General features: G+C 41.2%; 1 protein-coding gene across 5 annotated transcripts in view; it reads left to right on the top strand.

The window, feature by feature from the left end:
- The first annotated feature begins 9729 nt into the window (after positions 1–9729).
- INTS6 (integrator complex subunit 6) overlaps positions 9730–22748 on the top strand; it is a 52573-nt gene continuing 39554 nt past the window's right edge. For 3 of the 5 annotated variants that reach the window (XM_064504878.1, XM_064504877.1, XM_064504874.1), the window contains exons 1-3: positions 9730–10272; positions 10539–10616; positions 11165–11314. In XM_064504878.1, coding sequence (XP_064360948.1) covers positions 10162–10272; positions 10539–10616; positions 11165–11314 — 339 coding nt within the window. In that variant the 5' untranslated portion in view covers positions 9730–10161. The remainder of the gene's footprint in view (positions 10273–10538; positions 10617–11164; positions 11315–22748) is intronic. The other 2 variants (XM_064504876.1, XM_064504875.1) reach the window with 2 other exon arrangements.

The following is a 22748-nucleotide window of genomic DNA, read 5'->3' as shown; positions in this document are numbered from 1 at the left end:
GCACACGCATGTGAACATGCAGATTCAAAGGAAAATGAGGGAGAAATACTACTTCTGACTAGATATAACAATTCTGAGGGGAAAATTTACACACTTCTAATGCTGTTGGTATTTAGTAAGAGGTGACATTCTGTCCTAGTGCTGACTTGTAGCAGAAGAGATTAAAAATTCTTGTACCATCAGTAGCAAGAAATCACTGGGCTGTACTTAGAGAGGTCATTAACTGTCCAGACATCTGTTGGGTAACAAATTCTGCTAAACATAGATCATGAAACAGTTCTTAAATTATGCAGAGGATAATTTCACAATCCAGAAAACAGAGAATTCAAGCAGAGAAAAAAACATATAAGACCTCCTTATTGCCAGTTGGGGAGGAATTCACTACAATGTCAGAATTATAGGAAAGTTTGGTACTAGTGACAGTGGTCTACTGGATTGCTACCAGTGTGCTAAGGAACAGATTTAGATGATGGTCACAATTACAGTTCTATACTCCACCAACTAACTGACTTTATAGCACAATTGTCCATATTAATTAGAGGAACGCTGTGCCAATGCTAACTAGACAAAGGTGAAAGCTGCTAATACAGTTTTAATACAATATAAAACATGCTAATACATGGGTAATAGATTGCAGTATTAAAAAAAAGGGAATTAGGAAACAATGAGCAGATGCAGCAATGGAAAAAATGGTGTTATGGTGGAAACAGGCTGGAACATTCCAAACATTTAATTAAAGCACAACAAATCTTAATTCCTCTTCAAATAAAAAGGAATACTACTCCATTCCCTTTAAGTTAATTGTGGTAACCACTTGGTAGAGGATCACAAGTGAGTCCAGTTCTGCTGCACTGGACTGTAGTTGGCTTAAAGGGCTGTCACTTACCTCTGAAATGAGAGCTCAAGTGATATCTGTCAACCTTTGGCAGCTTTTGCTGGATCAGGAGTTACTTATTAGCTACTGCTGAAGTCAAGCACACAGCACAACCAATCATTTACAACACTGAGAGTGAAGAGACTTGTCAGGGCAAATGAATAGTTTTGGTTTTTTTCCCTCACCCAGCTGAAGAGAACCACACTGAATATCTAAGTAGAGATGGCAAGAAAAAAAATAGTAACTTTTTCTAAAGGATAAAACAACATAAAAGGGACCTGAAATGAAGGACATTAAGAAAAAATAAGAACTGATTAAGGAAATTTAAAAAAAATACCTTGAAAATAGCTGAAATGCATATAATAGTCAAAAGCCTGATTTTTGTCTCCTTTGCATTATTAACTAACATCTTGCTTCAAGACCACAGTTATATAAATCCGTTGTGTATTCACAACTCACAGACCAATCAACACCAATTCATGTAACAATGTCAAGGCTCTAGGAAAACTGAAATAGCAGGTACCTTAAAGGAGAGAAGGAGCAGAAGAATCTCAGAGACGATGTTACACTAATCACAGAACCAGTGTACACAATATACTTCGTCAGAATTGGGGAAGTGTACACTTAGTAAGTGTTGGTCTGAATTACAGGATGAGCTTCTGTGGACTTTTTATTTTGGACCAGTGTTTGGAAAATAACCATAAACTACATCACCTTAAAAAGGCTTACAAGCAGGAAACTATTAGAACTGATTCTGAGATGTTCAAGGCTTTCCAATTGCAACATCATGAAATTCAAAGCCATCTCCAACAACAAAAGAACTCACTGCTGACCAAAACACCACTGTTTGGTCATGACTGTATTTACAAAAAAAGGTTATGCTTATCATTCAAGGTTCATTAAAAGCCTGTCTCAACTCTATTCTAAAATCTTCCTAATGAGAAATGCTTTTGTAGTTTCAACTAGTTAAAAGTTATTCTTTTGTACTTCTCAAAGCTGTGCTGTAAGTGTCCTCCCTTTCCATTAGAAGTACTTCTAAAACAAGACCCTTTTTCTGCAAGTTAGTGCAGGAGAATTTGCACACTGTGGCATCCATTCAAGTTTGCTGTGCAAGACCCAGGACCACCTGTAACAAACAGGCCTTATCTTAGGACTTCACTGTGTATATAAAAGTAGAAAAAAACTCTCATACAAAAGGTATAGCTAAAATGAAATAACATGCTGAGCAAATAGTCCCAAACCCATAGTCAAAGATGCTTAAAGACTGAGAATAGATATTAACAGATTTCTTCTCTTGATGAGAAAAGTATTTTTATCAGCTTTGTTTTATCCCCAAAGACCTATATCTTTGCTTCAGAGGTGTCTTTTTCAGAGATTTCCAATTACCTATTAGTTGAGATTTGGCAAGTTTTCATTAATTGCTAAGTGGCAAAAGAGAGACCAACTGATACATATTCCATCTGACACCAGTCATGCCAACTGCATTGTAGAGAGCAACCAAGTGCATATTTTTTTGAGTGTATTTTGATTTTAGGCAAAAGATGGCATAATAATCACTTTTTGGAGTAGAGGTTGGATAATAAACTTCTACAGTGCGGCAATATTTTACAGAAACAGCTCCCAGCTCTCAAATACCACATGCAGGTGTGGATACCTCCACGGAAAACAATTTCTGGAAAAATGAATAATTTTGCCTTGTTGCTTACAGAGACTATACCCATTATACTGGCTATTAAAGAAAAAAAGAAAAAGCACACCTCCTTTTTTGCCTCCCTTGGAGGTGCTTGTAGAGTATCTTTTAGCTGTAGCCACTTTATACTCCAAGTTGACTGTAGCTGGGATTGGTGTTCCTTAACTACTCGATTGGTTAAATAAATTCTGCACTCCTGTGTCTGGGATCCATGGTAATAGAGTTACGTTGCTATGCTATGAAATGTGCAGGAGAGTCCAGCACTTCAGAAAGGATATGATTTGCTGGGCTACTGAAACTTTGTAATGTAGGCAGGAAAGAATGCTTAGAGGAACAAACAAAAGAAATCTCTGGAACAGTGACAAATGGGATTGCTCAGGTCACTGGATATGGGCAGGGCACTAATATCCCAAAGAAAGTTTTCTTCGAATGATTTAACAGCTTATCTGAAAGATGGTTAAAAAATGGTGTTGTGGGGGAAGATTATCATAGTTTTGTTCCTGTCAGCTTGAGAATAGTCTAAATGCCAACATTGTGTATTACATGTGCTTGTGTGAAGGACTGAATTAACCCATTATGGTATATGCTGGAGCTTTCGACCACAACTAAAAGTGCAAGAAAAGAAAGCTAAACAAAACCAGGATGGATTGCTACAAATATCTTCTCTCTCAAACCATCTGTTGGATATAACTATTATCTCTGGTCCTACTCACAAGAAAAAAATATTTTTTTTTGCTGGCATAATAAGCAAAGATCTCCTCAGACCTGTTGTTCTAGTGAATACAGAAGACTCTCCCTGTTTCTGTGGCTTGGGCACAGTGGGGAGAAAGATGAGAAGTCTGCAGCAGTACTTCCAGGGCACTGCGCTATTATCAGGAATCAAGTGGAATGCTGCTGCCTGCTGCTACCAACATCTCAAGGGACAGAAAATAACTTCAGAAGAAAAAGAAAATGACAGGTAAAAAAATCCCTAGCTTCTGTATGCTAGAGGGTGTTTTCTGTTCTCTTTGGGTCTCAACACTGCCAGCTGAGATACCCAGGAGACAGGATAAATTTGAAGGACTGGAATCAAGACAGGTTTTTGTTATTGACCAGGATCCTGCCTTGAGTGAAAGGAGCAATGCAACATGTCAAGAAGGATATATAAAAACTGCAAATCAATTTAAACTCTCACATGTACTACCTTAATACAACTGTAATTTTTAAGTGTTTGTTTTAAGCAGGTTTCTCCATGTTAAACTTAATATTCCCCCAGAGTACCAAATGGAAAAGGTCCTACTGTGTTAAACACTATTAAATACATACGAAGACATCCCATTGCCTAGGAGACCTTTCAATCTAGGACCAGTAATACTAAAGAAAAAGCATGCATCAAACATACAGTTTAATTTGATTTTATTGACAAAAGCCTCCTCATCTTCCATTCAGGTGCCTTGCAACCTCTCCATCATTAATCAACTGACTTCCCTTAAGCGTCACAGGATAGATTGCCCTTGAAGAGGTTAGTTTTTCCTCTGAAAATAATTTTACCATGCACTTCTATCATAACTTCCTTGGGAAGATCTTAAATAAGATCACAAATATTCATGAACTTAGTCTCTCAGTACCCACATACAGTCTAAACAGTTAGAAAACAAACTAAGTCAAAGCATCAAACTACTATAATCCCAGTTTCCTTGAAATTCCACATTAACTCTATACTCCTGGATTGTGCACTGCTGTTCACTGTGGTTCCAACTACTGAGCCTGAACACAGCAAAGGATTTGGATGACAGAAGTGGTGGTGGGGAATACAAAAATCCTTAGGAAGCTTCAAAGGCTATCCTCTGGGTTTCCCAATCTAAGAATAATGAAAATGAGGCTGGCTTTGAAGACGGGCCAAGAGAAGCCAGAATGCAACTTCGCTTTGCAGAATGATGACCTCTAAAAGAAGTTGTTTCACTGCATTCTGGTGTTGGGGAAGCCAAAATACAGACTTCTAAAAGGTACCAGACAGTTTCAAAGGCAGGCAGCTGGCTTTGCAAGTTAAAACAAAACAAAACAAAACAAAACAAACAAAAAAAAACCCCTCCCAGACATTTTCAATCAAAGTCCTAGAACATACATAAAAACTTAAGATCCAGTAATCTTAATGTCATCTCAGTTGTACCTCTGCTTAAAGCCTTCTTAATACTTTGAAAAACTGAACAAGGATGGGGGGAAAGGGTTGTGTAATAATGTAGGAATTATGAAGAAAGAATCGCCATTGTTCTTGTTCTGTAGGTAGTAAGTTCTTATGATTTCCATTGACATTGAACGAAAGAAAACAAAAAAACCCCATAGTTTCCAACTCTAAAAATCAACCTGTGCTTTTCTAGAAAAATTTCTGGGTTTACAACTCAGCTTAATCCAGCTTTCTCAGTAATTGCTCACTCTAGACTGAATATTGTATGTTTTCCTAAGCTACCTTGAATTGTAAGGAGGAATCAGTTTCTCTTTGGTAATAATTTGGGGGACAGGGGGAAGCAGGGTTAAAAACCGCTGACTGAAATTAGGTAGAAAAACAAAGCACCAACAATATAAACTGCCATGTATACAATATAAGTGGAAAATAGCATTTTATTTATAAAGAAAGCAAATAAAGTGAATGCACAGAGCCTGGCTAAAGTAAGACTAAAAGGATTAGGGTACATGTATTAAAAGATAATAAATTGAGACTCAGAGTGCTCCTCAAGGATAAATATTTTAATGATAAGCAGTAACATAAAATTAAGCAATGGATAATTTAAGACCTTTAAATGGGGGAAAAGAGTCTTAGTAGTGACAAACTATTAGGCTATGCAATAGTTTTCTGAAGGAAGCTATGAAAAATTTGCTCTGTGTTGTTAAACTTGGGCTGACCAAGATCTTGAAATAAACTTCATAAAACAGTTCTGTATTGAGGAGAAGACAAGCCAAAAAAAAAAAAAAAAAAATCAAAGTAATATTGTCAATTCTAGTTCCAAGATCCACTTGAAGGTTTTTAACATAACATCTTCCATTCAAGCCTGTTATTTAGGACAAAATAATGCTAACAATATGTGATGATACAGAAAAAGATGATTGCACAAATATCATTTGGGAGAAGAAAAAGTTTAACTTTAAAAAACAGCAATAGCAAATGATACCAAAGTAGTTTTGCTATCATTTTTTCAAATGATTTTTTATATACATTTTCAAATTCATATTTAAGTTTTGATTTATGGATTTAGCATTCAAAGTTAAAGCCAAATTTGCACTTTTAATACTGTTATTGTCCTCAAATGGACAATGGCCTCTCCGAAGATGAGAAAACGAGCCTTCTTAGACATGCATGTGTTTCCATAATCCTTCATGGATGTATGAAAAGTAACAGAAATGAAATCTGTGTAAGAAACAAGCTGGAAAAGAAATAATTCCTACATCTTAAGTCTAAACTGATAATCTTATGCATTACCACTACAGCAAAAGTATTCCTTCAGAGAGAGCTGGCTGAGACCATTCATCTAGATTTAAGAGAAAACATAGAACTGTCTCATTTAGACTACACATGGGGTATAAATTTGCCCACCATGGAAAAAAGCTGAAACCACAGAAAGATGCATCTGTTTTCACAGGGATAGTCTCAGGCTCCCTCCCTGCTCAGCTGTGTCAGCTCTACCAGTAATGAGCATAAGCACTAATATCACTGGGTTTTGTTCCTTCATAGCAAATCCCTTGTCCAGATTTATAAATGCAGCACTAGCCACTAAGACTCTCACATCAAGAGGCCGATATGCACTTTAAGACTTGGGTTGATTATCTTTTTTTAAAAGAATCTTTCTCAACATTAATCAAATTGGCCAGCTCCCAACAGAAAAGTACTAATGCCTACTACAGGCAATACAAAACTAACCTTCATTCTGCCCTATAGGGGATCTAATACAGAGCTAATATAACATGCACAGGAGCAGGAAGGACCAAATGTTCCAAATGGCTTCAAAGATAATAGCAAGAAAGTATGTATAGAATTCACAGAGTGGTTTTGCTTGTATAAATTCTACTGGAACTGCATATAAGTTTTGTGCATGAGATTCTTTTATCAGCGGTAATCCCTGGGTCTGAGGGGACTAGGGACAGAGTAGGCCCAGCTGCTTCAGTCCCACCTTCCTCTCATGTTGGTAAGAGAAAGTTACAGTGTGCCTACAGCTTGCAGTTTTCATGCTGATTCAGAACTCATGCTGGGTTGTGACCAACTCTACCACTAAGAGTTAATGTCTTTTCCCCTCTCTCTCTCAGCTTACTGATAGTAAAAGAAAAATCAAAAATTCCAAATGACCTTCTAAGATTTATGCAAAGTCTCCATGTCTCAGGCTACCTTTCACAATGACATTTTTCTTGTGTGGCAGTGCTATAAAATGCCTTTGCCTCCCCCCCGCCCTTTGGATAAGGCTACATTACAGAAGTTGCCCATTTTTACAATGCTCCTCAAGAAGATGCATAATGCTTGGCACTGAGGAGTGACATTATTTTTATTTGGATGGTCAATGAAACGTCAGTGACATAGAAGAAAAGATGGCATATCTGAAGAATGTGCCCATCTCAGAGATTTAAAGGGAAGCCAATTAGAGGCTGACAACATACACTTACTCAACAGTACTCCCAAATGAAGCTACTAATCCCAAGGCATTATTCGTTAAAGCAGTCTTTACTTAACAACTTGAATCCCACCAACTTTGGGAGATGATTAGTGGTCCAGCAGCAGCCAGTCTTGCTGACCTCAAGAGCGGCACACCTGAGAACCAGAAGATACATGCCACTTTCCACAGAGGGCCAAGAGGTAAAAAGGTGCTCCAGTACAGATTTGCAGACAGAAAGTGACCATGAACCACGTCTCTCCGACAGTCCAAATGTTTTCCTGCATAATGGGGCTTGGCATGCAGCTGGATTCCAGGGCAACCCAGCAATCCGGCCTCAGCAGCACCTGCTGGTTCGCTTCCTCTGACAGCAGGGATTCAGATTAACTGACAGAATCTGGACCCGAATGGCCTTGCTGCTGGTCACAAGACACACCGCCACTGTTGGAGATCTAAAATCGAGCTCCTGGAAAGATGCAAGCTGCTCAAGAGCCAGCGGGTACACACAAGCTTGGTCACTCTTATCACTGCCAGCAAGATCCACACTGAGAAATACTCATAGCAAGAAATGTTACTTATTTGCCAACAGTGACCGTATTTTGTCTGCACAGACTCCAAAGTCTCCTCCTTCCTTGCTCCCGTGGAGCCCTTCACACTGGCAACTCCTTAGCGGCCTTGAATGGACAACTGAACTGAAGGGAAGCATCCCTCTCTTCACCCCAATGCCTCACGTCACAGACACAGCCCCAACAAGAAAGCCAAAATAATCTGCCCATAGGCATAAGAATGCACACAAATCTATAATGGAAATATGATTCCTACCCCTCTCTTTTCAGCCTCCTTAGAAACTAAATGCTGATCTTTCATTAATCTTAAAAAAAAAAAAAAAACCCAAAACCAAAAAGCCAAAACTAGCTCTTGCCTAACAAGGCAGAAATCTTGCCTGGAAAAGCAAGATGAATCAAACCAGAACACTGCTGCTATTTTCATATTTTAAGGAGAAGGAAGGAGCACAGTGGCTTCCTACCTGCTAGAGCAGTGGCTGGGAGAGCACATCAGCTCAAGCTGGGGAAAAAAATCAAGTCAGATAGGAAGCAGAGCAATCTCCTGAACTGATTATGCTACGAAATGGCTTCAGAGCCGGTGCTCCAAGGCTGGGAGAGCATAAACAGCAGAGACACAACTGCTGGGGAAAGAAAACCCCCAAAACAACCAAGAACAGAGATCTTCATCGTTAATTGGTTGGAAGCACTCCACAATTACATGACTGATAGGGAGTAAATTTGGAGCGCCCTGCCATGGATCAAAGAAACATTAGTGTTAATCTCTGTCTGTATGTAGGGGAAGAGGTCACTGCTAGAGCTAGCCAACGTTTACTTTTTTTCTTACATTGAGTGAAAAGCCAGTCCACGTCTCTGAGAATTTACCATTTAAACGGCCCTGAGCGGTGTTTTCTGCAGCCTAAACCCACTGGGTAGGGTAAGGTGGGCTAGGGAAGCACTGCGTGCCAGAAGCCCAAGCACCAACTTCTCGAGCAAGGAGCTCCCTGTCCTCCCATCCCGGGCTCTGAGGCCGGCACGTCTCGGACCTTGGGCCACCTGGCCTCACCTAGGGAACAGCTGCGCCGTATGAACAGCATAGAGGACCCCCCGACACAAAACCCCTCAGACCTTGGAGGGAACAGTCCTTCACGCCGTAAAGGGGTGACTGGGGGGGGGGCACACAAACGCCCAAAAGCAGGGCCAAGGGAAGCCGCCGCGGGTCCAGGCGAGGCCGGGGCAGCGGCGGAAGGGCGCCGCGGTAAAAAGCCCCCACGGGGCTGCGCCGGGAGGCGCCTGCCCCCGCCTCCCAGAGGAGGGGCCGGGCCGGGGGGGGGTCCCCGTGCCGCCCGGCCCGCGCGAGCCCTGCCCGCAGCCTCAAGGAGAACCGCGGCGGCCGCCAGCAGCGCGGGGGGCGGCACCGCCCCCTCCCCCGTGACTCACCCGCCCGCTCCCGGCCGAGGCGAGCCGCCGGCGCAGGAGTCGCCGCCCCGCCCGCCGCGGGGGAGCCGCCGGCGGCCCGCGCTCCCCCGGGCCCCCCCCAGGTTTCCCCCCCCCCCGGCGGCCGGCCCCAGCAGCAGGGCGGGCAACCGCCCGTTACTACCGCAGGCAACGGCCGCGGCGCCTCAGCGCCCACCGAGTAACGAGCGAGACTGGCTTCCCCCGTCCGCGCCGCCACCCTCCCCCCCGCAACGACCGTTTTGCGTGGAGCTGCGCCCCTCCCCGCACAGGGCTATGTCACCCTTCCGCCCCCTCCCCCCCGCCCCGCCGGGCACGGCAGCGCGCCTGCGCGGCGGCAGTACCAAGGCGCGCGCTCCCCCTCCGCCTGCTCCCTCCGCGGCTGCCACCGCCCCCCCGCCCCGCCTTCCCCCGGCGATTTGAATATGCTAATGAGGGGGCTGCCGGGAGCCCTATGGCGGGGCCGGGAGGCGGTCACGTGGCGCGAGTACGTGTCCTTCGGGGGCGGGCCCCGACCTGCCCAGGCTGCCTTAAAAACGGGCGGCGAGCGAGGAAGCGCCTCAGTCAGAGAGAGAAAGTGCCGGGGTGGTGGGGCTGCGGCTGCTCCGCCTGAAACTTCTGAGTAACATCAACAGGGGGAGGGGAGGGCGGGCGGCGGTGGAGGAAGGTGGGAGCGGGGGGAAGGTTAGCAGCAGCGCAGCCCTATCCGCCGCTCCCTCATAAACCAGCCTGTGTTGGGCTGAGCAGGCCCCTCACACAAAGGAGGGCAGGGCAGGCAGGGCTGCCCCCCTTCCCCCCCTCCTCGGGCGAGGGGCAGCGGGGAGGCGCCCTTCCCCGTGCAGAGCACTCACAGCCACTTACTCCTCTCCTGTCCCCCCCCCGTCTTCTTCTTCTCTTCCCCCCTTCCTCCCACCCCGCCCCGCGGTTCTCCCCTCAGCCCCCCGCCCTCTGTCCATGTAGCCGCCCGGCCGCCGGCCCCTCCGCACTATGCCCATCTTACTCTTCCTGATAGACACGTCCGCCTCCATGAACCAGCGCACCCATCTGGGCACCACCTATCTGGACATAGCCAAAGGCGCTGTAGAGACTTTCATGAAGGTACCGGCTCTGCCTTGCGAGAGGCGGCGAGAGAGAGCGAGAGTGACTGTGCGGGGAGGGGAGCGAGCGAGCGAGGGAGGGGGAGGCCGGGCGCGGGGGGCCGCCGGGGCCGGGGGCGCGGGGCGAGGGCGGGCGGGCGGGCGGCTGTGCGTGTGTGTGCGGGCGGGGAGGGCAGCGCCGCGCCGGGAGGCCGCGCGGGGGGCTCCGGCGCGGGGGCCGCCGCCGCCTCGGGGCTCACCGTCTCGCTTTGTCCGCCACCCCCGCAGCTCCGCGCCCGCGACCCGGCCAGCAGGGGCGACAGGTACATGCTGGTCACTTTCGAGGAGCCTCCCTACGCTATCAAGGTAACCCCCGTTAAGCCGCGCCGAGCCGCCCCGCGGGCGGCCGCCCCCGGCGCCGCCCGCCCCCCGCCGCGGCCCGGCGCGCCCGCCCGCCCAGCGCGGCCCTGGCTGCGGCTGGGGCTGGGGCTGGGGCTCCGGCGGCGGCGGCGCTGACATCAACATGGCCGACATCCCCCCCCCTCCCCGTGCGGTGCGCGAGCAGCAATGAACTGTGGGGGATATTTACCCGAGTTGGGAGAAGTGACAGCAACTCCGCCGGGAGCCCCGCCGCGGCAGCGGGGCCGCCCGAGCCGGAGCCCCGCTCCCGGGAGTCGCGCGTGGGTGACCTGCCCGCGGCGAGTCCCGCGGGGCGCCCGAAAAACACGCGGGTCGGGGGGGGGGGTGTGCGTGAGGATCTTAATCCACGCGCGGAGCAAGGCCAAGTATCGCTTTCGAGGTGTTTTGGTAGCCCTTTCACTGTTAGGAGCGCTCCGTTGTAGCCCGAGAGGAAGGCGTTATCCTGAACGCAGCTCCTGTCCGAAGAATAAGTCTTGTCACGTTTCTCTTTTCAGGCTGGATGGAAAGAAAATCATGCCACGTTTATGAATGAACTCAAAAACCTTCAAGCTGAAGGACTTACGACTCTTGGCCAGTCCCTAAGGACAGCTTTTGATTTATTAAATTTAAATAGATTAGTAACTGGCATAGACAACTATGGGCAGGTAGGTTGACTATTAATAGGGGGAAAAGTCATAAAATACAAACTTCCCAGGGATAACAGTTAACTAATTGTCCAAAATGGCATCTTCATGAAAAACAGAATATGGGGCTGCTTTGAAAGAAAAGCAGAGTTCAGGCAGTTTGAGGAAATGTGGTAGTTGACTGTTTTTTTTTTAATCCAACTTTCCTTTTTTATTTCAGTTATTCTTCAATTTTTAAATGCTAACTTAGCCTTCAAGTTGACCTTTTCACTTAAACTTTATCATTTTTTTTTCATAACAAATCCTGTGCTTCAGAACCCTAGCTGATAAGCATGGTGGGATTATGAAAACTTTTCCCTGCATATACAGTGTTGCATAATCAATTAAGTACACTGAAAAATGAGCTGCTTTTCTAAAGGCGCTGTGTGTTTCAGAAATACTGAATAGAGCATGTCTTCTTCAAAATCTTTTCTTTCCAATGAGTTACTACTTTCTCTGAACACCTATATTTTTGTAAACCTGCCCATTGTATCAGAGCTTTGAAGCTGTGCTTTTCTAGTGCCTGTGATGCAGCTGTCACTTTAAAGCAGGACATCTTTTGGGGTATTCCAACATTCTCTTGCTCAGTAGTATGAGTTGTGATAAGCTGGTAACTTTACATTAAACATATGCTTTAGGAAGCATACCCAGTTTTTTCTGGCACTGGATCAAACCCAGATTTGTTCTGCGTAATAATGGACATTATTAGTATCAGGCAAGTATATTGTGTATTTTTTTCACAGGAGGCATACTAATGTGAATCTCCCCATTTCATTTGTTGCTCTCATGAAAAATACTTCTTTCTTGTCAGGGGTTAGTTACTCCTCTCGGGAATTAACATGGGCGTGTGGTTGTGAAAGTAAGTCCTGTCCCCCCAGCCTCCAGTCTGAGCACAGTCTCTGTGATAACATGCACTATTTGTTTGGGAAGGAAATTCATCTCTCTCACGTTGCATTGTATGACTTTGCCACTAGGTGATCAAGTGAGCCTAAACATTTTTAAAATGCCAGTTTAGTGATGAAACTTTAAAAAGAAAAAAAAAGTGCTAGTTCCACACATGGCTTTTTTCTCTCTCTGTTCCCATCTGCTGTCCTCTTATACATCTGTGTGCTAATCTCTTCTGCTTTCCATTATTTTTGGTTCAGTTGCATGAACTATACAAAGCTTTTTTAACTTTACCATTCTAGGCACACACATTAAACACTTGCCCTTACCATTGCTATTGACGATGTTAAAATTCTAATTAAGCTCATGTCACATAATTTGCTCCGAGTGAACCAGTTGTGCTCAACTACTCAGTCAAGTGGGCAGCTGAGTTCATGTCATGACTGTTTTGAGTGGTTAGTGTTCATTACTGCAAATAGCTGCTCTTTTGTCTATATAGCAGTGGCTTTTCTTTGTCTGGTTTGTTTTGATTGCTAGTGTCTCTCAGGGCTTGAACCCATCCCTGCTTATGTATTTTAGTTGTTCTGTTCCACATGTGGAACAGACTGTTGAAGAGATGCTCAAATGTGCAGTCAGGTGACTAGGTGCTAACCTTTTTTTAGTGCCTGCAATAATAGATGTAGCAAGTGCCAGATCATCTGCTGAAGTCTCCCGTTCTCATTCTGGCCCTACTAATCAAACTAGCAGGTTTTCATAAATTAGATGAAATTTGGGAGCGCTTAACGAGTCCTTCAGCACTCATGGGATGAGTTTCAGTGCGGTTAACTTTCCTCAAGTTCACATTGGCCTTTGAGCAATATGCTTTGTTAACTCACCATTGTTGATGTTAGTTACTTTTGCTCAAGATAAATGTGTATTTAAACATACATGCCATGAGAAACTTAAGAATTCAGGACAATAAAAGTGGTAAGAACACTCAGTTTTATTTGAAATAGTCTCCACCCCGAACATAAAGTACTGATTCACTTGTTTTTAAAGAGTTAAAATTAAGACTATAAAATATTTGAGTTGTTCACTTAACTGAAATACAGCAGACAAAGGTGTTTGAAGAGTGATTATTTTAGAATGTGAGGAAAAGACAATTCTACAAAAACAATATTTAGATGATCTTAGGTGTGGTATTGTGTGAAGTAATAAATATACACTTTTTTAAGCTTTTCTTTTTTAAAAAAAGTTGTCTGGCTTAACATCTTTTCGCTAATGTGCTTATTTTTGATGGATTGACAGGCTTCTAAAATATTTGCTGAGATCCACTTTTGTTTCTCATATGTGAATTGTAAATCAGATTTTTAGTATATATACATATGACAAGATATGACACAAACTTGGTGAGATTGTCTGGTTATGCCATCCAACAGTGTGGTGTCTTATCCCCCTGCTAACATTGAACTGTTTGTTTAAATGGCAGTGTGACTCACTACACTTGATTTCTTTTGAAGTAGACCAGAGTTCTCCATCAGCTGACTTCCTGAACAAGAGCAATGGCTGAATGGTCATTCTGAAATTGAGGAAAAGCTCCTGCTTCATATTTTCTTGCAACATTAATGTGCACATCTTTAATACAAATATTTCTATTTATCATATTACTTTTTCAGTAAATAAGCACTGACTAGGTTGCTCATGATGATTGAGTTACCAAGTGTACAGCTGTATTAGCTGACCATGGTCTGCATTCGGGTCTTAAAGGGACACTGTCAACACATTTAGATTATCAAGAACCTGGAAGATTTTTTCATAAACCGCTTCTCATTTTAATGCTATAGTCTTTATAAACCCTTTGTCTTATCAAGGGTTGTTTAGATCCACATTTTTGTGAAGATTTTTGTCCATAAACAATACACAGGGAAGCAGTAAAACTGACTAGAGGAAAATATTTTGACATACTTAAGGTAAACTTGTTACATTTTTAGATAGGGTATATATTTTTAAGGTGACTCTCCCATTAATTTTTACAGCACTTTCACTTTGATAAGTTCTGTGTTATGTTGCTTGAGTCCAATAATAATCTTTTCCATATACTGTGCTTTCTGCTGATTATGATAGCAGAAGGATGAACCTTCAGATAAGGTGTCAGCTTTTTGTGTTAGCTAGAAATAGTGGTCCTCTTCACCTTCTGTATTTTTATACAAAGCTTAATAGAAAAGCACACAGGAGCTAGATGTGTTTAGTAAGAAAGCAGTTTAAGCACATTAATTTCACTAAGCTCACTATTATATCACACAAAACATGGCACTCCATTGGCACTTCGTTAGCCCTGTTTGCACTTAGTTAACTGTCCTTTTAGTTGTGTTTTCCCTGGGTCAGTTTCTCCATTGTTTTGGGTACTCTGAAAAACCAAGCCTTTTACTAGCAAATTTCCCATCCTCTTGTAATACACTGGTGAATCTTGCAGCTATGGCTTGTTCAGCACAACATTTGTAGTCACAATTTGACTGAATGTTTTTATGAATGAGGCAGACAACAAATGCAGCTTGTTATAATTGACAGAAGGGTTAATACCAATAAATGCATTCCTGAAACTATTATTTCCACTGAAATAAAAAGCATGAAAAACCATAGTTTTTATCTAATACATCAAAAATGTAAATAAGCGGTTGAGTTGGGCCGCCTATATACAGAACTTTTTGTAGTTTGTAGTAAAGCTGCTAAGCTGAATTTTATATGCTAAGCTTAGTTTTATAGCTGAGCTGTAAAACTAAGGTAGGTTAAAATATGCATCACTGGTATTTCAATACTTGTATGCAAAGGACCAGTACAGCGGTATCAAAACTTTAATCTGATGGATGTTTGAAATAGCTAAAACTCTGATTCTCTTATCATCAGCATTGCATAGAGTGAGGATAAAATGTACTTATTCGAATGGATTTTCAAAATAGTTGTGAAGCTTTTTTGTGTTAACTGACAACTGTACCTTCATATTTTGTCCAGGATCAAATTTTCTTTTAGTATTGTGGGTAGAAACTGTTCATGCCGAAAGCATGAGCTCTTTATCTCAGTGGAGTATCTTGCACTTCTTGAGAATCATGATTATTGATATGGTGAAACTGGCTGAGAGATAAGTTTAATTTGATAGATTTCATGTAACAAAAGCACATGCTAACTGAGTTGCTGTGAAACAAAAAAGAAGACTTCAACACTGTTCTAGTCCAAATGCACTTGGGAAAGATGCTTTTCTTTCACAGTGATGAATAAGCTACTCTGAATTTAAGTTAATACAAGAAATACTGTTACGAAGACTTACAAGTCTGTGCTTAGTCTGGTGGAAGTTCTTTTCTTACAATGCATGTCACATACATACAAGACCACGACTAAACCTTTTGAAACAAACTAAAGTCTAAATGCAATTCAGTAGAGTAAGGACATTTTGAGACATTTAAAAATATGCCAAGGGCTGGAAGGTTGTTTTCCTGACCTGGAAGTTGAAAGGCGTCCTGCATGCAATGGAATTTTTTTAACAATGCACTTTATCCAAGGCTTTTATTTATATCATGTGTGGCCATCAAATAGTCTAATCTTAGGTTATCTACTACATTATAGTTTTCTCTGAATGTATGATTAAACCCATTTGTAGCTACAGTAACAATATCGCTGATGTGTTCACACAATAAAACTTCACACTGGTCTGTAGAGAGATCAGCACATTTTGACGTAATGGCAAAAACTGCTACTTTTCAAGTACATATAAACAACATGCTTAGGAGAGCAATTACAAATGTATTTGTAGGCGTACTTAAGCTTTGATTAAGAAAGAAAACAAGCATATATTTTAGACTGTGTAGATTTTGGACTCCTTGCATATGTGCTCATTTATGCTAAAGGTCTGCTGAAGTTAGGGAAAGATATATATATATATCTCCCTAAGATTGCATGCATTGTGTTTCAGCAGTGATAAATTCTGTTTTCTTTAAGTAGTTGAGTAATTTTATTTTCTGATGGGCATCTGAGGATTATTACTGGAATTCCTTGCTTTCAAAAGTCAAAATCCCTGAAGTATGACTTTTGTCTTGGCATTTTAGGGTCATAAACACTGCAGTGGAATGGCCTGTGTGGAGTGTACATCCAAATTTGGAACCAAAGTTTAGATTAGCATTTCCTGCTTTGTCATGCTGGCACTGTTGCACAGGCAGTTTGCTTTTCGTGTTGGTAGAGGCAGTTTTGCACTTTCTAGAGCAGCTGTTCTCTACTTTCCCCTTCTCCAACAAAAGCAAGTGGCAGAATTTCACACAACAGAAAACATTAGCAAGCTTAAGCATGGTAATGGTAACGATAACTTTAAAAAGCATTAAATTCTAATACATATAGGAACAGACTTTTCATAGTCTCCTATTTTCTGTGGAATAGTCATGGTCTTAGTGTAAACCTATATAGTTCCTGTTATGTCAAAGTCCTGTATGTGAAGTGCTGGTGGAAGTCTGAATCTTTCTCACCTCTTTCATGTGAAATTCTCCCCCCCCCCCGGCCTTTTTTTTGGCTGTAACCTTTAGGCATGCCATCTGGCCCACTCCTTCCTTGAAACATTTAATTTTTAGGTAATTTTGTTTCATGGTATCCTTTAATGAGAGCCATTGCAAACAATGTTGCAGGTGTCTCTTTCACATCTGAAAGTGGAACTGCATGCTTTTCCATGAACTTTTTTGCTCTGGGCAAGCTGAAAGTCTTAAGAATAGTAATCAGTTCAAACTTACGTGTCCTTAAACTCATCTGGTTCTAATCCAGCATATTTTTAAAGAAGAATTAAAAGTTAAAACAAACTTGCACAAAGTATTTTTCTTCCTGGTCAACGTGATCTCATCATGAGTCTGTTTCATTAATGGAAACAAGGGAGGAACTTCCTCATGTTTTGAAAATTAAAGGTGCTTTGGCCATTTTTGTTCTTTAAGTGCTCAGTATTTTAATAAAAGTTGATTTGGAAGGGGTGTTACCTTAATACGTTAGTTGTGGCTTTGATTTTAAACATTAGGTGAGGGCAGTCATGCTGCCAAAGCTTAAGCAGCCGATCTAGGTGTCTGTCTTTGGCTGGTGGTATTGGCCTCACTGAAGAGTGAGCAGAGGAAGTCTGAGGGCAGTTTGGAGTACCAGAATTATATCTCTTGCCCTGACTTTTTTTTATCTGGAGAAGCTTATCTGCCTCGGTTCATTCAAGGACTCCTTAGATATACTGGCTTTCTTAGGTGCTTAAAGGTAGGTGGCCTGTACTTGAAGTAGTCTTGACTTTTGACATCCATTTGCACTTCATCACAGCCAAATGTCAGGGAGGCAAAGAAGCAAAGCAAAAGCTTTTATTTATGTTTTGATCATGGCAGGGAAGATTAAACCCTATAGATACAGAGCCTGGAGATCAGTTATCTTGTGAAGCATGAATGTTTATTTTTTTTCCCCTGGTGTCTGCATCATGATGTTTGTTCTCTTTAAGCTTGTTTTCACTTACTGAATAGCTACAATTTCTAAGCATTGGATTTCTGTTGTAGATGGTCCATATGTCTTGACGCTTGAAGGGAGAAGGGAAGAAATGTTATTTGTGTATATCTCTGACTTTCCTTATTCAACTGAGGCTCAGTTGAAACTGTAATTGTGTTGCATGAGAGTCCTGTTTGCTGTTACTTTTTTCTTCTTGTAATACATTGTGTACCTTTAACAACAGAATGAGTCTTTTAGTCCACAGAATATTCCCATATCTGCATCTCCCACTTAAAGAACATATTAATGTTTCTGTTTCGTGCTGTGGTTTTTAGCATTGTGTCATGTGACCGTTTTTTCAAGTTGCTTTCAGCTGCTCTTTATGCAACAGAGCAGAACTTCATATAATTTGTGATCCTGTTTTAGTATCTGGCTAATCCAGAACGCTGTCAAAATGTGTGGTTTGCCTTGCATGATTAGGGTGTTAATTTTAGTTGTCCAAAGTGGACACCAGTCTCATTTCAAAAAAGGAGATATCTCAAATAGGAGATAATGGTCATTTGAGTATTTAGGATAAATCTTTGTTGTGTATCAAAAGGTGGACTAGCCAGTGACCGAGCAGGTATTTCTGATGATCCTGTGGTATATATCTGTGGTGTCTATATAAGGTACCAGATGATCATGAAGTGTTTCCTATTCATCAACATTTTTTTACTGTCATAATTCTAAATGTTGATAGCAAATAGGATTTTAAGTTCTTTATCGTTGCCTGTATATCTTATTTTAAATTAAGATGGAAAGAATGTATTTAAGGGATCTAGTACTGTGAAGCTGACCCCTAATGGATGAGGTGTTTCAAAAACATATTCTGCAGGCAATTTCAGTCTTATAGTAATGAGAAATCAAGTATTTGTCATCTGAGCACCTGTTGTTCTCATTCTAGAGATAGTATCGATGCCAAGTTAATTGACTTGCCCTAGCTTACATAAATCTACAGTCCGCTATAGATTTAAGCCTAATTTTTTCCAGTGGGAAATTGGGTTAGAGCCTACAGCTGAATTAAAGCAGGCAGGTAGGAAGTCACTGACTACAAGATATGATATTAACTTTAATCAGGAAACTCGAATGAGTATGATTGGGAAACTGAATAGATAAGATTTCTGGTTGCATGAGAGGACAACAGATTCGTCAAAATCTGATTTGCAGTTTTGCTAAAAATGGGTGGTAAGCGTGGGTCTTGCAGCACTGCAGTGGTAGATAACTTAGAGTAGTAGATAAATAAAGTGTTGATTATGTCTAATGTAGATCCATGGCTTTAACATTGAGGTCTTTTAAAAAAGACTCTGTCACTGTTCCTGCCAGATCAGATTGTATGGTTTCTGACTATAGCTGAAGGATATACATATTGAAAATCATGCTTCATATGCCACTGTTGACTTGGTCAGGAAGCTTTTACCTGAGCAATTGAATTTGGTGTCTGCTCAGTGTAGCCACTCTAACTTTTCTTAACTTATGGGTTTTTCTATCTACGTGTAACTGCTGCTGCTTGTGGAGAGCAGAGTGTTAATCTGATTTCATCCAATGTGGTAACGTTTGAGCATAAATGATCTGAACGTGCTATGCATTTTGTCAATGTCTCCTTGAGTCAAAAAGCTACATTAAAAAAATCCAGCATATTTGTCACAGGAATTAATTTAAGACTGACATTTCTGCTTTTGTTAAAGTGTACAGAACATGAGCAAAAAGCAGCTATCTCTTTCCATCCGACACCCAAACCCCAGAGTCTTTGGATCTCCACAATGTTGACTTGATTTTATTTATCACTGTTTGCAAGACAGCTGAAGAGGTGTCCATCTCCTAGCTGTCTGCTCTGCTCCCTTCCTGAGCTTATGGCCCCCTCAAGAGGTCAAAGTTGTGCTAAACTTGAAGCAAGTTGTGACTGTGACATGAAATTAGAGTGCTGACTGATTCAGATAGTTCAGCATGCTGGACTGTGAAATGTGGTGGTTCAGAAACTGTTCTGTAACACTTAAGTCACTCTGGCTGTAGTGGTGATAAATTCCAGGAGAGAATCATGGTGGAGTGTTGGGGCAGCTATCCAATGTTCATGCATCAATATACCACCTTCAGGCTGCTTATCAGTACTCTGGGTTGATACCCCCCTCCAAAAAAAGGGGAGAATTTTGTATGCAGCCCTCTCTTCATCTTTTTCAGCTATGCCCTTCTCCAGCCATGGGCCTGGCTTAGCGTTATGAATTCCACTGCCTGAACCAGGATCAGCTATGTAAAGTCGCTGCTGTGAAACAGAAAGGCTGCAATAATTAGGGACTTGATCCAAAGCCTGACAAGGTCAATTATTTTTAGAAGAAAACATTCAGAAATAGTTTTAGGAAATATGACCAAAATAATCAGGAAAGCCAGATTCTTTGGGGCTGACTTTAAAGATGAAGTTGTTACGTTTGGGTCTGGATTGGTTATTTTAGCATTTGTTTTTCTGAAGTTTATATAAGCTCAAATATAATATACTTTTTAGCAGCTTGCATTTGCTTAATTCAGCCACTTAGATTTCAAATAAGTTTGGAAACTTCCATGATTAGTCAGCTGATTTATCCAAATTCAGAGTGACTCTACTAGCGATTCATTTACTAATCTGTAGCTAGCTGATAAGATCCATCTTTTTTCAAGTGACAGCTTCCATTGCTTTAAAAATAAGTTCCAGATGTGCTTACAGTTGTTTTGCTGTTTATATATTTCAATTAATTTCATGCAAAAAAGTTAAACTTCTTTCATTTTTAGGATTATCACAAATCTGTTACTTCAGTGCTTACATGTTTAAAATATTAGTAGAGTTTTTTTTTTTGTTGTTGTTCTTTGGTTTATTGCTGTTCTTCACTGTTCAGTTATGTGCTGGAGTTCACTACATATGAAGTCCATTCTACATTTTTCTGAGGATGGCAAGTAATAAGCTATTGTCATAAATTGCAAAAGACTCAAGGACTGAATTGTTTTTGAAACTCATCAAGGACCTAGTCTAAATTGGAGCACTTAGAAGTTAATCAAGAAGTTATCACTTACATAATATGTTATTTAGAACTCAATTAAATTTGTTCTTAGATGAAAGAAACAGGACAAACTTTTATACTAAAGTGGCATTTTTGAAACTGTATGATTTAGGAACATTAGTCTCATTGTTTTTCAGTGAGTCTTAGGGTTTGATAAGTGCGATATCTTAAATTTTACTGTGTGTTCATCATTCCTATATTGTTCAGTATGAGCCTAGTCTATAAAAATGCTTCTTTGACATGCATCCCTTCTGTTTTCACACCTGCACAATTCAATATGGAGATTTAGTATTCCAAAATGATTCTGTCTTGCATTGAATCTCCATTTTAGGCTGCTTTGAGTTACTTTTACAGTGGTGTTTCTTGCTGTTAGTTTCGTTTTTGTTCTTAGCACAAACTTTTTTAGTACAACTCTGAAATGACTGAAGTTGCACAACAGGTAGTTAAAGAGTCTTTAAGCAGTATATTCAGTGCCACATTTGGGAGCCTAGAATGTATAAAGTTATGACTTCTATAAAAATGATACTAAGCACAGATAATTTTTTGTGTTGCACATTTCAAGATGGTTATGCAATGAAGTAATTATCTATAGAACTTAAATTTGTAAGCGCAGGTAAAGCAAGAAGATTATATGCTTAAATATATTTCTGTAATTTCTTTTGACCAAGGGTTTGGGATTTATTTTCTTAGGCAATTCAGATGTTCTGTCTCTATAACCCTTTTACCTATAGTAGGTGATATTTGATTTGATCTTAGCTTTTGGTGTAGGGCTTCCAGGCTAAGAAGAAACTAAGATGACGTGTTTGGAACTTTAGTAGTTAATTAAGCCATAAATCATTACATTTTGTAGGACTAAGCATCGATATTATGTTTCTCAGTAGCTATTTAATAATTTATCCATTTTAATTTTCAGTTTCTTAACTTTATTTAGTTCTTTACCTCTCATACTCTGATCAGGAGGAGGCAGTCTTTTTTGGGTCTTGCAAACCTTAATATGTCATTCTGGCTTTCATTCACATGGTAAAATGATTTGCACTGAGTGGAGGAATAGCAGTATAGACCTTTAAGGTATTTGTTACAGCCATGAGATGTGGTCTGGTTGCTTTATCATCTTTTGATGTTCTGAGTATGAGGAGCAAATGATTTTTTCATCCCATTTCATCCATCCTAACAACCTGAAATCTCTTTTTCTTAAATGGAACTTACGTAGCCTGTATTATGAACACAGCTGCTGTTTCAAGAATGCTCCCTTTATTCATATTCTGTAACTGGTGTGCTGATGAGTTTAATATCTGGTCTGGATTTAGGAAAAGTCTGCTGTTGCACTTGTGTTTTGAAGAACCTTTTGCTAACTCTGTTTCATATTATCACTTTTGTTTAAACCTGCAACTCATTTATTTTGTCACCTGAAATACAGAAAACTTTAATCATACTACAGAAGCAGTGTTCTAACTGCATATGCAAAGATTGCTTAATCTACTGGTAATCTGTAGTGTCACTAGGGGATGAAGTGACAACCATGTAACTATCTTGTGATCTTCCATAGGCATGCCAAATAAGAAATTGTGATTATTGCATGTCTTGGACGTTGGAGCAACTCTTAGGTATTTGTAATGTAGTTAACTAAAGAAGAATTGTCTAGGACATGAAAAATTACTTTGCCTATAATAATCTTGCTATAGTTTGTGGTGAAGGAAAGTTGTATTCAAATGAATACAGGTTTTGGAATCTCTTTACCTCATCGGGGGAAGATCCTTTGTGGTAGCCATTGTTGCTGCAAAATCCTTTGGATCGATACCTTGACTTTCAGAGTGGGAATGAGTGGAGGAGAAATCAAGGCTGCTTGAACTGCGTTCTCCGTTTCTTTTGGAGAAAAGAAGATGAATTAATGGAAGTATTAGTTCAGACCTTGCTAAATTCTAGGAGAGTGTTTCTTAAAACTCCGTTTTTAAGAAGATAAAGTAGTTCTTTCTATCTCTTAGCTTCAAAAACAAAGGGGGGGATACTGTTGA

Source organism: Dromaius novaehollandiae, chromosome 1 (assembly GCF_036370855.1).
Source record: "Dromaius novaehollandiae isolate bDroNov1 chromosome 1, bDroNov1.hap1, whole genome shotgun sequence".
Lineage (NCBI taxonomy): Eukaryota > Metazoa > Chordata > Aves > Casuariiformes > Dromaiidae > Dromaius > Dromaius novaehollandiae.
Note: the sequence above shows the minus strand (reverse complement) of the source record. Positions and strands in the feature narration are given on the sequence as shown.